Source organism: Camarhynchus parvulus, chromosome 3 (genome assembly GCF_901933205.1).
Source record: "Camarhynchus parvulus chromosome 3, STF_HiC, whole genome shotgun sequence".
NCBI classification, from domain to species: Eukaryota; Metazoa; Chordata; class Aves; order Passeriformes; family Thraupidae; genus Camarhynchus; species Camarhynchus parvulus.
Window position 1 is genome coordinate 87,609,427 of NC_044573.1, and position 14,921 is coordinate 87,624,347.

General features: G+C 38.2%; 1 protein-coding gene across 9 annotated transcripts in view; it reads right to left on the bottom strand.

Moving 5' to 3' along the window:
• Positions 1 to 2,618: 2,618 nt before the first annotated feature.
• LOC115902774 (dystonin-like) overlaps positions 2,619 to 14,921 on the bottom strand; it is a 289,291-nt gene continuing 276,988 nt past the window's right edge. For 4 of the 9 annotated variants that reach the window (XM_030946562.1, XM_030946563.1, XM_030946567.1 and 1 more), the window contains 7 exons: positions 14,755 to 14,829; positions 13,865 to 13,882; positions 10,819 to 10,936; positions 8,393 to 8,592; positions 7,836 to 7,946; positions 5,023 to 5,146; positions 3,604 to 3,869 (listed from right to left, as the gene is read on the bottom strand). In XM_030946562.1, the coding sequence (XP_030802422.1) occupies positions 3,604 to 3,869; positions 5,023 to 5,146; positions 7,836 to 7,946; positions 8,393 to 8,592; positions 10,819 to 10,936; positions 13,865 to 13,882; positions 14,755 to 14,829 (912 nt within the window). Of the gene's footprint in view, positions 3,870 to 5,022; positions 5,147 to 7,835; positions 7,947 to 8,392; positions 8,593 to 9,341; positions 9,411 to 10,818; positions 10,937 to 13,864; positions 13,883 to 14,754; positions 14,830 to 14,921 lie in introns of all 9 variants that reach the window. The other 5 variants (XM_030946564.1, XM_030946559.1, XM_030946560.1 and 2 more) reach the window with 5 other exon arrangements.

The window sequence follows — 14,921 nt, forward strand, 5'->3', positions numbered from 1 at the left end:
GAGTAACCTACCTGCACCGTTGAAAAAAAAAAAAAGCAAGCAAGTAAGTCGACCATCTCTTCCCCCTATGTGTCTGCAAACAGGTTATTAAAATTCAACAGAGCAAACAAGCTTCATTAGGGAAGCACATTTTTTTTTTCTTGTATAAAAGCCTACTCACCTTGCACAAGTCTATAAACCTCCTAACAGCACCCCCAGTCAGGGCAAGCATCTAGCTAAACACCTGTTCTCCAGGGTGAGCTCAGGTGCCACCCAACAGCCTGAGAATGGGAAACACCTGGAAGCAGTTGGGGCAGCTGGTGTGCAGGGAATGAAGCAATGCTCATTTTCCATCCCTGTGGTCATTCCCAGACCATTAAGAGCCAGTGCTCAGCAATGTGTCTGCTTGCCACACACTTGGGAGGAACACACCTAATGCTAGAGCCCCTGTCTCATGTGCAAGCTGTGGGTGCTGCTAGCCCTGACAGAGCTATGGCAACCGTGGGTCCAAACCCTGCTGCTCACTATGGTATGGCATAGCTGCTTGCATCAGTTTGTTTTTGTGAAATGCATTAGTTTTTAAATTAAGATTTAAGATAAACTCATTCATATGCTTTTATAAAGAGATGTGCTGGAGGCAAAGCCTGAATTACTGTCATTGATTGCATTAGCATTTAAGAAGCTCACAATATACCTTAACTGAAGCTGAGGATTCCTAGACCAGGAGGTATCATTAGATCACTACAGATTTCATCTACAGATTGCAGAAAATTTGTGGAAACTTTCCCATTTTGAAGGCAGCAGAACAGAAAGGCAAAGAGCTGAAAATTAAAAAGAAGCCTAGAACTGAGCCAGCTTTTCCAAGTGCTAAATATACATTATTCACTTAACAATATGGTTCCCATAGCCATAGGCTATCCAGCCCTTCTTCCCAGCCCATCACCTCAGCTCCTTCACCATGCAGGACAATCACAGAATAAACAGGTAGAGGAGTCTAGGCCACACTAAGTTGTAATTGACTCATGGTCACCTAGCAGGCTGATGAATTTATGACCAACTGCTGTTGTTAAAAGGAAGGCAATAAAAGAGAAAAAAACTCATCTCCAATGATGAGGTTAAATTCTCATGCAACTGAATGAGGTGGGGATGTACTTCATCTCCCATTTATGCTGGTACCAAAGAAGAAATGCTTTTCAATTACAGAAAAAATGGATATTGAATACCACTAATTTCTTTTCAAAAATAGTTCACTAAAACTGAGATGCCTATCACTTATCCATATGTTCACAATATGCCTTTTCCATGAAATGCTGCAGATTCCTCCTTGGGTCACAGAGGTATAGAGCATCCATAATTTATTTTCAGGCTTTTGTTAGTATAAACTTTGTATCACAGGCAACAGAATTTTGAAAAGTCTCTTAGTATCTTAGTTTATTAAGGTATAACATCTGGAGGCAGATTTAAGCTTTTTCACTGAATCCCCAGTCCTATTTAATTTACCATTAATTTGGTTTCTGACACTGGATGATTCTCTCCAGGCAATAAATGAACTTTCCCACTTTACCGCTTCCATCCTCCCCCATTTTGCAATCACTAGCAAGTCACAGTAATCTACTTTGTCCTTGGGTTAGCTGGCATTGGATTTCTCAGAGGCCGGTCACCCCTTTAATATTTCTATAAAATTACAATGTAGCCATACAAAAATTCCATAAAGTTGCATAATTAATGAAGCATTAAAAAGATATTTGAGCTAAGACTGCAATATGAAAGGTGCTTTAAGTAGATGCCAACACTACCTCCTGTGTAGGTAGGTTGTTCTTGGGATACAAAGTACTGATCTATGTATGTACCCTTGCAAAGGAGTTAGATTTGTCCTCCCCACATCCTTTGAACATTAGTCTTGTGGTTAAAAAAATGCACCAAGAATACTCCACTGGGCACCACCACCTCTCTCAGTCAAATTATCCATGGAAGTGCCCAAATTCTATCCTTTCCCTTTCTCCTGCTTACAAGTAGATATTTCAGCTATCATCTGCAAATATTGAAAACTGTTCAAGGGTGTTGGGGGTTTCAAAAAGCACCAAAGTCATTCTGATCTATTTTAGTGTTCTAGGAAAGCAATCACTGGATGAATAGCAGCAACAGGAGAAGTGAAAAATGGAAAGATAAAATAGTGCAGCAGAGACTGATGCTTCAGTAATCAGTAAACACATGTGCTGATTCCCAGGCCAGGTAGGACTGGTTAATCATGGCTTTCTACAAACCTTTGTACAACTCTGTGTTGAAGGAAATCCTGATACAAATGGATTTTGATTGATTCAATTATCTTTTGAGTATTATTTTGTTTATCTGACCAAGTCCCACACAAGTCTTTCTGATATTTTTTGGAAGTTCTAGAGATTCTGTCATTACTTACCACAGCATCTATCCAGCCATGCTACAGCACCCCCATAGCTGCACCTTTTTTTCCAGTGAAACTGAGCTATTAGCTATCCTTTCTATGAATCCATGCATGGCTAGAATGTTTCACTGACTAACAGAGCAAGTGAATTACTCTATGCATTTTATATATGGTATGTAAAAGACAGTTTAATATGGAGAAAATAATTGTCGACACACAATAATTACATATAATTTCATATGCTCTGATATGTGCAATTTAGTGTTTTATTAAACAAATACAGTAGCTAACCTAAATCAGATAGCTGATAATGGGAAATAACATTAAAGCCTGTGTTCCTATGGTAATTATTGGTCATCTGAAATGGCATATGCTCTAAAACATAACACAGAAAATTACCTTCCTGTGAAATAAGAAATACAATAGAAATAAAGTTAAGGGACATGTTTATTTCTGAGCTTTCTGCAAGCAAAATTGCTTTGATACAAAATGAGTTCAATGATACAGTGCTACCATCCACTCAAGCAAAAGAAAACCTCACATTTACATGAATGCACTTTATATTGATATTCTTACAGAATAATAGTTCAGATATCCAGAATGTGTCTGGCCTCATTGAAAGCAATGGCACAGAAATGCTGCAAGGTATTGGAGTATCATATTATTGGCAAGTGCTTAATTAACTCTGTGAGTTCTCTGAGAGATGCTGTATAAATAAGGGTACTGTGGAGGTGTGTTTGTATTCCTTAGTACTTTTGACATACATTGTTTAGTGTTTGTTTAGTTAGCTCAAAATGTGTAATTGTGTCTTTTGGCTTTCAGTATTCTCTTTTTCTTTTTTAAAGAAAAATCATGAGGTATCCTTTACTGTTAACTAATGACATAGTGATAGGCCTTTTTTATTGAGGTTGCAGAGACTTACTGTACATTCAGTGCACTGTACATTCGGCAATTATTTTTAGTGTACTTTCTACATGTTACTGTGTACAACTGTTAGTTTACATTAGAACTCTTCCCCTTCTCACAGGATATGGCAAAACAAAGAAAAAATCTGACAAAAATTATACACATAAAATAAGAAGACAAATACACAAATAAGGCCATCTGCAGAATTAAAAATCCACCTCTTGCAATATTTCACAGTAATTTCTACATAATATTTTACATCTTATGAACTTAAATATTCAATGCAAAAGGAAAAGACCTTTATGGAGCCAATCATATTATCTCTTCAAGGACTTGTCCGATTTGCTGGCTAGTGGCCTTCTCTGGGGGGTTGGAATTTTAGAAGGCTTGGCGGATCCTGGCCGAGAGCCTGCTCGGGGTGTTGGCCTGCTCGTGGCAGGAACAGTCTCTGACATATCTGAGCACACAGACTGGATTTCTGAGATGTCAAAGTCAGACGCGTCACTGCCGCGGCGGCTGCTCGACCTGCTGCCAGCCTTGCTTCCTGCTCGGCTACCAGGTCTGCTTGGAGTTCTTCTGGTGTCTAAACAATAGAAGATAACCACCAGGTTTAAAAGTGAGGATGGAAGACCTGTGCAGGTCTGTCCTAGGTCTTTGGCACCCCCAAAAATTCCTTGTGGCACAAACTAAACTTTAGACGTCTGCCAGGCAAGCTAACTGATGCTGTGTCTCACACTAAAGAAAAGGAAATGCAAGATCAAATGCTGACACAGAGTTAATTCATCACTAGCCTATCTTATCAAAAATGCATAATCCTGGCAGCTTTTATTGACTTCCTAGACATGCATTGTACCTTCACTCAACAGCCAGGGCCTGTATTTCCCCTGCCATTTTCTCAGCTATTAATTGGGAAAAAAAAATCCAGTATCTGGTCTCTTCACGCATTCATGATTTCTAAGTATAGGCATCTTGGAGATGCATATGAACATCCCAATATTTAAATGTGTAGCACTCTTTAAAAAAAAATAAATTCAAATCCATACAGATGAAAGCTGCAAGTAAACAAGGGCAAAGTAGACATGCTGCCCAACAAAGGGCTGAGAAGATGGGCTCTCAGCAAGCCTGCTAAGTAAAAGCCTGCCCAGACAATGTGCTGTGAAGAAAAAACCGCAACAAGGAATCTTAAACAGAAAACAATTATTGTGGTTTTTCATAATTTTCCTATTACTTATTAAGTATTTTTAATCTTCACAAATCTGGTTCCCTGTATGTATGAAGAACACTGTGTTGCAAAGCACAGCTTCACTGCTTTCTATTTTTGTATACTGCTTTTAAAATCTCTGTGTGAGGCAATCTACAGCTGCTCCCTGCAGTTCTTCCAAAAGAAATGGACAGGTCATGATTAGGTGATCCCCCTTTGCTCCATCACAATTGAGAACAACTTGAATACTGTAAAGAACTGGATCCTTTAAAGGGTAAATGCTTCTTCCCTAGTTCCTAGGGCAGATACATTGAAGGTACCATTCTCAAGAAGATTGCAGGCATGAATTCACACATCCAGAGCTGAACATGTGAATGGAGGGTCTGATGATGTGCACCCTCAGCAATGGGCATACTGTACAACTTTTACTCCTTCCCACTCTTTTGACATCTCCCTTGACCCCTAATGTGACCTTAAGTGCTCAGGTGGAAAACACAGCAAGTGGTAGATCAATCTCTGAAGTCAAGACACTCACCTGCAAACTGAGCTCTGACTCTGGTAGCTGCTGTTGACAGGATGCCACTGTCTTCTCCTGAGTGGAAACCCTTCCCTGATAGATACCCTGGCAGTCTGAGTTTACTTCCTTGAATTGGTGTTCCCTATGCAAACCAAAACACAACAAAAAATGCTTTTTTAACTGAAGACAAGGACTAGTATTAGGAACTACATAGAATGTGATCATCATAACATTCACTGTGAATCTGAAATATTAGTTTAAGCCACTATGGGTGTTATTCATAATGTGAAGTTTAGAATGTTCCTTTAGCAGTTTGCATTTGAAGTAGTCCAAATGTAAAACAACAACAACCAAAGAATCATTTTAACAGTCTGCTTAACATTTTAGCAACTTTGTGTATATTTAAACACATATGAAGAAAGAAAAAAGCTACCTTTTTATAATTAGTCAAGCAGGTAAGATTAGTTGATGGTACATACTGAGATTTTATATCTGCATAACATGAATTTCCACCATTCTCGCTGTAGTTATATGTGATGAAAATATTTTTAAAATTGAAACAAGGCTACCAAATTTCAGAAACCTTCTGCTAGGAGGAAAAAAAAACCCAAGCGAAAACAAAAGGAAACAGAAAAAAGGGCATAGGACTAATTGTAGAAGTTCCAGTTGTCAATATATCATCTTACAGTGTCTCTACTACTCAGTCTTACCCTGCCTGCTTTCTCGTTTCTGAAATGAGTCTTGATTTACAATCTGCCCCAAATCAGAAAATTTCTTTCACAGCCACAAAAATTGAATCATCAGATCTCAAAATGAGTATCACTCACTGAATAAGAGGTGTATGTAAATAAGAGGAAAACTACAGTATTCACAGTAATTTAGTAACATAAAAATACTACATAAATATTCAAAAATAAGAAAAAACAGTGTAGTGATGAATGCAGTTTGTGGAGTGGCCTGGATCCCAGGATCCTGCATTCTGTGCCTTTGATCCCCAAACAACTGTAGATGGAATTAGGTACTGAAAACCAAGATCCAGAGAAGTGTGTTGGAAGCTGCCTTGAGCTAAGAACAGAGCAGAGGCCTGGCAGGAGCTTGCCTGGCAGCTGCCAGTTCAGACCACTTCTGAACAAAAGAGGGCTGAGATGCTCCAGAGCTATCTGCTGGCTCTGACAGGGCAGGTCACAATGTTAAACTCTCATTACAGCCAAGTACAGTGCTGGACATACAGCTAGCCCCACCCTGGGAACCTCTGCTATACAGACACTGCTTGGGAGGGTAAGGACAAAGAGAACACTTACCTCCACTGAAGCTGCTGCACTCTGGGCAAGGCACTGGGAGAAAATCACCAGTGTGGAAAATAAAACTAGCCTGTTCTTCAGTTTTGCCCTAAGCCCAAATGCAGTTTATATAAAATGAATAACTGCTCTCTTGGGCAGTAAATGCTGCAGAATGCCTTAGAAATCCACTGAACCTACCCCACCCTAACCATTCTGTTTATAATCTTAAACCACACTGGTTTACATGAAAGAAACTCACTGACACTACTGGCAGTTGGAAGAGTAGATAAGAAACACAGTGCCCCCATATGAAATTAGGCCAGCTGCTTTCCTGTCATTGTAGTTCAATGAAAACAACACCTTTCCATGTCTATAAACCCTTTAATGTACCATCAATTAATCTTTCACTGCAGTTACCAGCTAAGAGATGAAAGAAAATACAGGAATATGTTAGAAACTGACAACTGACTAAACTCTGTGCTGTTAATCAGTCTAAGCCACAGCCCCATATGCTTGCAGTGCTGTACCCACAAACACACCTGCAGTGTGCACAAGAGCACTCACAGAAGGAGGGAGGAAGAAGTTTGTTGTGCATCTTGGAGAAAAGCCATGCTGAAACTTCACACCAGAAGGTGTCACATGAACAGCAATAGGCATCAAAGTGCAGATTTGTGAAAAGCAGATACAAGAGAGGGGGTGGTAGCACAAGCTTTTCCTCTCCAAGCCCTCCATCCAGCCCAGGGCAAGAGTAACTCCCACAAATGACACATCAGTGTGCAGCCTGATCCAGCTGCAATCTTTTCACTGACTGTAATGACATTAAAGCAAACTGTTTGGCTTCAAGCCCCTTTAAATTTTGGTCATACAGCCTAATTGCCAGCATAATCCTAATTGCTATACTAGCAATTTCCATGTAAGCCATGCTAGTTTCCTGTTAAGTCATCAAATACCTATCCTATTAGAGCAATGATTGGTCACTGCCCCCTAAACAAAACTTTCAGTTGTTGTAAAGATTTATGTATCACAGCCAGACTTTTTTGCCATCTTCTGCACTGTGATTGGGTATTTCTTTATTTAGTGGCTTTGCATTAGAGATCATGATTTATTAATCTCGTGTCTGCAGTTCAGAAACATTGTAGTACTTAATGAATTCAAAGTAAACAATTTTAGGAAAGAAACCTGCAAAGTATATTGAATGTTTTATTTTTATTTTTAAAAAGTACTTTTCCACATTTACTCAACTATTTCATTCCATACTTTCCTGATTTATTAAGCATTTGAGATTTAAACATTAGCTCAGTGAGGCTGTATTTTCCTAAAAATTAAAAAAAACATGAAAACCAGAACATTAAAAAAACCCAAAAAAACAAAACAAACTTTGGGGAGGGGGCAAAAGTAAGAAATAATTTGACAAAGGTCTAAGACAAAGACAGTGCATTAATATACACAGGATGTTGCAGCTTAGACGTACTGAAACTCTAGTGACTGTTAGTGAAAGTGACAGTTTTAGTGAAGGAAGTCATTAGACTAGAATTTCTGTCCTTACTGTACCTCTGCAGATGACCCTTGATAGTCTGAGGATTCTGGTGGCTTAGAAGGAGTTGATGTTTTGCTGTTTGTCAACCATGGTTTACCATAGTTGCGTGTTAAATGATGTGATGTCTGTGTGAAACAATGGTAAATCAAAATGTGAAGGACAGTAGAGGAAAACTATGGCACAGAGGATACCCAGGCTTTCAAAATCTCAGTAGAAATAAAATGTAAGCAGAAAAAGTTAATGACAAACGTTCTAAAATGAAGAGATGACAGAGTTTATTTTACAAGTGAAATTGAGAGGTTTGTTGATCTTTCAGAGCAGTTCCCAAACTGCCGGTTAGCTCATGTGGCACCTTAAATGTAGAAATTCTTCTACCGCCATGTTGCAAACAAACAGTAGAAAAAACATATTGAAAACACTCTCATATCCACCTCAGACTATGAAATAAAATGGAGACAGTTTTTCTCCGTCAGCTAGAGAAAGCAGCAATATTACTGGAGCGAGGAAAAACCCAAAAATTCAATCTATATCCCATTTGTTAACCACTGCAGTTTTGTAGGTTTCTCCTTACCTTCGGTGTACTTGTAGCAACAGCCTGTGGGGCAGCTGCCTGGCCAGCTTGACTTGACAGAGAAGTAGATCTGTTGGGAGAAGCACCTCTTGAAGAGGGTCGTGATCTACGGCCCCTTGGTCGGAAAGCTGCCATGCTCTGACTGGCACCATCTGCCAAAATGAATTTTTCACGCAGCTCCACGTTTGTCCTCCCTTTAGCTGCAAAGAGAGGTGTTCGTTGACTCAGACATGAAAGCTGTCACAAGGCTGTTTGTTGCCATTTTTGCCATGCCAACTCCAACACATTTTAACAATAAATAAAATGCATTACTGTGTAATGCATTTATTTTAGACACAGAAGAGTTATGTGCAGGACTCACTTATTCTAATACTTTATGCCAGCAGGAATGAACCACTGTCAAAGGAAGTCAGCGTGATAATGGAATGCTCAACGTGCTAAATCATTGTTAATCAATCAACTATTAATACATAGACACAACCTGATAGGCAGTTTTGCTAACTCTACAGCTATTCATAATAAATAATACTTGCTTGGACGTTCTAGAAGAAATTACAGGAAAGCAGCAAATATATTTATTCAAAACTATGAAGTTATGTAGTTTGGCAACATGCAATGATGAACATAAAACCCAAACTATGATGAGGTAATTGGTGGCTAAGCACTCATACACACACATACAAACACACATACAAGAGAATGTTCTGCATGAATAAATGCAAGACATGTTAGCATTTAACTGTGTCAGTGTGAATGGCAATTGTTTTTGAAACACTCTTCAAGCGTGTCAAAAAAATTAGCTTGCAAAGCACCAGCCCATGTAGGAACATGTTAAGCTAAATATGATGGGTGAAGCATATAGCTAAAAGTATACATATATTAAAAAAGCGGGAAGGAAATTAAGAGAGAGAAGAAGAGGAGAAGGAGACAAAGAGAGGGGTTTGCCAACCTATAGTAGGCTGAGTGGTAATTGAAGAGTTTGATTCCGAACGTAACATTTTACTCCCGTGATGATGAACTAGAAAAAATGACACAGGACATGGGTCACATTAAAAGAAAATCGTTAGCAGGAGAAGAAATCAAGTACAGCAGCTGCATATGCAAGAGACTTGGAGCACCAGGCCAAAAGACAGGACTTGAGCAAAAGCTGTCCCTAAGTGTTCTGAGGTGAGCTCTCAAAGGTCCCCTAGGCAGAAAGGAAATGGCATTTGGGCAGACTCGGCTACGGTCCCAAGTGTACTTTGTAGCAGCGGTATTTATCTGCTGACATAAAGAAGTAATACCAGCTAAAGAGATTTTATATGACTGGGTGCAGTACTTTTAAAACTGTTTATGACAACAGTTCTTTGCAATATGATTCATCTGAATACACGAGGAGCACTTGGTGGAAATGCAAATTTGCTAGGTGAAGTGGTTTAGGAAAAGTTTGAACCTGCAACACTGATTTCAACCAGGCAAGGATTAGGTAGCAATGCACAACATCCAGTGATGCTGATTTTACAGAGTATTCTTACAGGTATTCTTTAGAGCCTCTGTGTTGACATCTGCTCAAATATACCCAAGAAAAAGGGTCCTTCTTTTATTCCTTTCTACTTCTATTCCTCAAAAGAGTAGTAGAAAATAAAATGTGCCTCAGAAGATCTGGCTTCCTCGAAGGGTTAACTTGGTTAATTCTGTTGTACCTCAAACATTTTTCTCCGGCCTATTGACGGGTAGAGTGTTACAATTTATTCCTAGGTTGACACTGAAAGATATAATACTTAATAAATATCCAATAATTTATTGGAATTCCTTATTACAGTCCTCAGTATTGCGTCCTGAGAAAACAGCTCATCTGATGCAATGCGCCCTGGAGGGCTCAGTGATAGAGCACTCCCTGCTCCCATGGAGCACAATGTCCTCCAGACCAGAACATTTTCCACTTGCTTTGTGTAAGGCTCAGGGATCTACAAAGTGCTTCTAGGGAAGATGCCAAGGAAAAGACAAGGTTACAAAGGTAGAAAGACTGGGAAGAGTCACTGGCCAGAGGTTTTTGTGGTGGTGGTGTTACTCATCAATTCAATTGCCTTATTTTGACTTATTGTGCTGCTGAGAAGATTTTATTGGACATTTCTGTGTGCTACTTCTGCCAAGTCATACAAGCCACTTACATACCATCAAGTCTATTTGGGCTAAGTTCAGTTCTTACTTACACCATTATAACACTGAAGGAACTGTGCAGAAGACACCACAGTTTTTCCAGACATACATCAGTGCAACTGAGAGGATCTCAACCATGTGATTTAAAGTTCACAAAAATGTGACATTTAGTGAGATGATGTTTACAACAACTGGCATTTTATACAAGTCCATCTCCATCTTGAGACAATGAATGGTGACTGCATCCAAATAATAAGCTGCAAGTCTTTAACAGTTCTGTTACATACCACGGCAAGGATCATTTTTCACTAAGAACTCATCAAGTGCCATCCAGCCACCTCCAACACGGACCATGACCGTACTTCTTAGGATACGAACAAGGCGCAGTTGTTGAGAGTCACCAAACTGCAATAAAAATCAAACGACAGTCTGAGCTTCTCAGGCATTCAGATGCAGTTCAACACTGATAGGTTAAAAAATCAGACCTTTTAAAAAGTTTATTTTGATATTTAATAATTAGTAAATGCTAAAAAAAAAATAAATTTATTTATGCAGATTATTAAAGCTGTTAAGATTTCAAATCAGATGGCACTGCATTAATCAAAAGAAGATGGCAGGATGGTAAGGAAGAAACTCAGCTTTAATTTTATGCTTGATTCTCAAATGTCTGAGGTCATAAAAGAAGCAAAATTAGTAGTACATTGTTTGATTGGTTACAGTCTGCTTTTGTGCAAATTAATGAAGACCTATTTGCGTTATTTCACTGGTAAAATCTTAAGCAAACACTCTTCTGCAACAGTCTTGATTTTTAATGTTGTCAGCTGAAAGGAAGGCAGCATCACTTCAAACAAGCAGTATATAATCTGGAAATTCAACGTGTTATGAGTGTTGCACAGTTCTCTCAATTGATTAATCTATGGGAATATTTTCAGGTATACCACTACAGTGCTGACACTGCTTACCTATAGCAAGGTGCATGTGAGGAAGGGAACATTAAAGAAGCAATGAATGATTAATAACTATACTTATGTTTGTCATTCCTCTGACTACACATCAAGGTTCTTCACAATTCAGAGATAAATTCTTGTATGAGTCCTTTGGGCCAGGCCTAATGCATATTTTGCTCTTGAAACCTGTGTAACAAAACCTGTACGCAGTACCTTCACTCAAATTCAGATCAAAGAAAGCATAACCAAAATGCTGACCTCACAATCTCAAGAAAACTAACCAGAAGAATTCAGTACTTTTAAGCCAGCACTACTAAAATATTTTGATACCAGATCACCAGGCCAAGTGCAGTGCACCCTCACACAAACATGCAGAGCACTCACTAAAACCAGTGGGAGTTGAATGCCCCTCTTTGGGACAATCTCTGACCCTTGGAGAAGGCTGGCCATAATTCAACTGTACCTACTTGCTCCAGTGAGGGGACTGAACAAGCCACACAAAAAATGTGCTCCCTACTTGTTAGATGACTTTAGTTGTTTGGTACTATTCAAGCCAAGAAGAGAGAATAAGTTTAAAGGAATATTACTTTTAGGAACCAAACAAAAGCAAAGCTTGCTTCTTAATTCAATAATAAATTGTATTTGTTATAAGTAAGAACATTTACATGAGCATTATTTCTGAGAGTTTTTTAATAATGCATTCAATATGTGCCAAACAAAGAACCATTTTATATACGTAGATCACAGGTTTTTTTAAAAGGCATCCAAATTAATGCTATTTATTTTCATTGGCTTGTTCCTACCAAATTTTTTTCCTAGTGATTCTGAAGATAGTATCTTTCTTATTTTCTTTATTTTTTCCCCCATCACAGACTAATTAGTCAGTTAGACCCCATCAGGCAACTACACCAAGGGTCAAGTGTGCTTTGGAAACTGCCCAGCTAGAAATTAATTCAGAAAGTGGGGCTGGAAAGTAACATGGTAATACAATAGTAACTACAATGCATTTCTTCTTATGGTAACTCGGTTGATTTCCTTCCTAAAATAGCCTGGTACAGCTTTCTTTAAACAGTATTTAACATTATTTCAAATAACCAGAGGTAAAAACATAAAGGAGTTTAAGATACAAAAAGGCCTGTTCTTGACAATAGCCTGTAGGTGCCATTCTGCAGCAGTAAGAGTTTCTCAAGAAATGCTCTATGTTCCCCAGATCTGAGAGTACAGATGATAGATAAAAGGATTAACATAATTTCAAACAGTTCTTTCAAAAAGAAACTTGTTCTATACATGGAAAATATTTTAAATTATTGCTTAGATATATTGCTTGAGGCATGTGGCAAGGTTATCCACTGCTCTATGCTTTCTTCTATACTTCAACAGGCTCTGCTAGTAAACAAGAGTGCACCCACGTTTTCAATATCTTGTGATTTAAAATTGCTATTGCTGTTAACGCTAGCGCGTCCAGAATGGATTACATCCATTATTGCCTTTTTAAAAGCATAAGACTAACCTGATACCTGGTTTGCATAGGATGTTTCCATTCTTACTGGGCAGGTGTGATTTAGCACTACAGGAAGCTGTGTATCAGTGTGCAGCACAGGAGTAAGCACTGGGCAGCATCTCCTCCTGAGGGAAGACTCACCAGTGACCCAGCTGACACAAAGTATTCTTAAACACAGCTCCAGCACATTATAGACTTGCCATAGCTCCTTGATAACACTTTGGGAGAGGGATTAGTCTACAGGGGAACAGCAACTTTATTTTGCCTATATCCAAAATATGTATTTGAAGATTCACTGTGTTGGGAAGTAAAATAATAACTATCAGCTAGGTTCTTAATCAGTCTGCTTGATTGCTTAGAGACTGTACCTTTTTTTTGCAGAGATGAAAGTATTTTTTGTGCAATTTGCAATAAATAAGTGATAAGACACTGGGATCTGTTTGCCATGATTAGCCTTTAATCAAATAGCCTAAAAATAACATTACGGAATTTTGAAGAATTTGAGTATAAAACTGATTAGATAATTGTGATCTGTACAATTGCAGTTTAAATTCTCACGATTTTTCGCTATGGGAATTGCTGCTGACCATTATCTGGTTCCTTTAAAAGTAATCTCCTTAATGAGGAAAATGAACAAAGAAAGCAGGTGAGGGATTGTAGAGGAGGGATCCTGAGACAAGGAATGCTCCATAGCATTTAAAGAAATACCACAGCTGACCAGCAATGAATTAGCTGAAAATTAAAGGATGGCAAGAAGGCTGACCATTGCAAGCTTAAATCACTATGTGTTAGGGAAAAAAAAAAGAGAGAGAGAGAGAATAACAAAAAAAAACAAACCAAAAAACCCCCCAAAAAAACTTCATAACACATTCCACTGGTTTATACCTGATTTCCCAGGAAGAACTGATAAGAAATGAAAAATGGAAGAAAGACACGATTAGTTTACAGGAAATTCTCTACATGACCTAGAACACATGCACACTAACACATTAGACATACTAAAAAAAGTATCTACTTGAGAGATGAGCAGGTAGCTAGCCATCCAGAGACTGAATATTGGAAAATATTCAAGGCTTTCGGTTCCTTCCCATTGCTGTTTCTGTGGTCTTTTAGAATCTACAAGTACTTATTAATCTCTCTTAGCCAAATATTGCATATTTTACCTCAAATTTTTCTGGTTATTGAATCCAAGGGTAGCAGATCTTTCTCTACTGTGTGATGTTTATTTTTCTGTGATCTAAAATAATTCTGCAGATATCTAACACTTTGCTTATATTCAGAAGTATGCGTGTTCCAATAAAATGATAAAAGAGTGTAAAAATGGTTGAATACACTTTGATAAAAGATTTTTGAAGTACAACACAATACCACAAGAAAATATCAGTCACTGTTTTTATGGAACTCATAGAAAAACAGCTACAGTTTAAACACTTAAGGTATCTAGGCAGAAAGACCAGCTTTTGAGGATATATTGTACATATGTATTCATGTGCACATGCGTATGCATGTGTACAGATGTGTCCTGTTAGCTCTTAAAAATTCCTATGACTGAAAACAGCTTCAGTAGTTTGAGTGAAAATAAATACAAGTATCAGCAGTTTTCCATATTTTTAGAACATATCTATATGTTCTAACAAGAAAAAAACATTTAGACAATCTCAAAGAAAATGTGTCATTGTCATTCAAGATTCTTGTGAATTCATATAGCCGAATTCCTTGTGTAAACCATGTCATATGAAGAAAGCTGAAAGAACTGAGATCCTTAAAAGACTTACCCTGTACTTGTTATCCCCAATCTGTTCCACTTGAAACCGTTTCGCACATTTACATTTTGCTACCTGCCTTGTAACCTGCAAAAAAATCACAACAGGATCATTACTTTAAATATCACAACTACAAAGATTTGTGTACCTAGTAAGCTTCAAATTAAATAGGAGTGAAA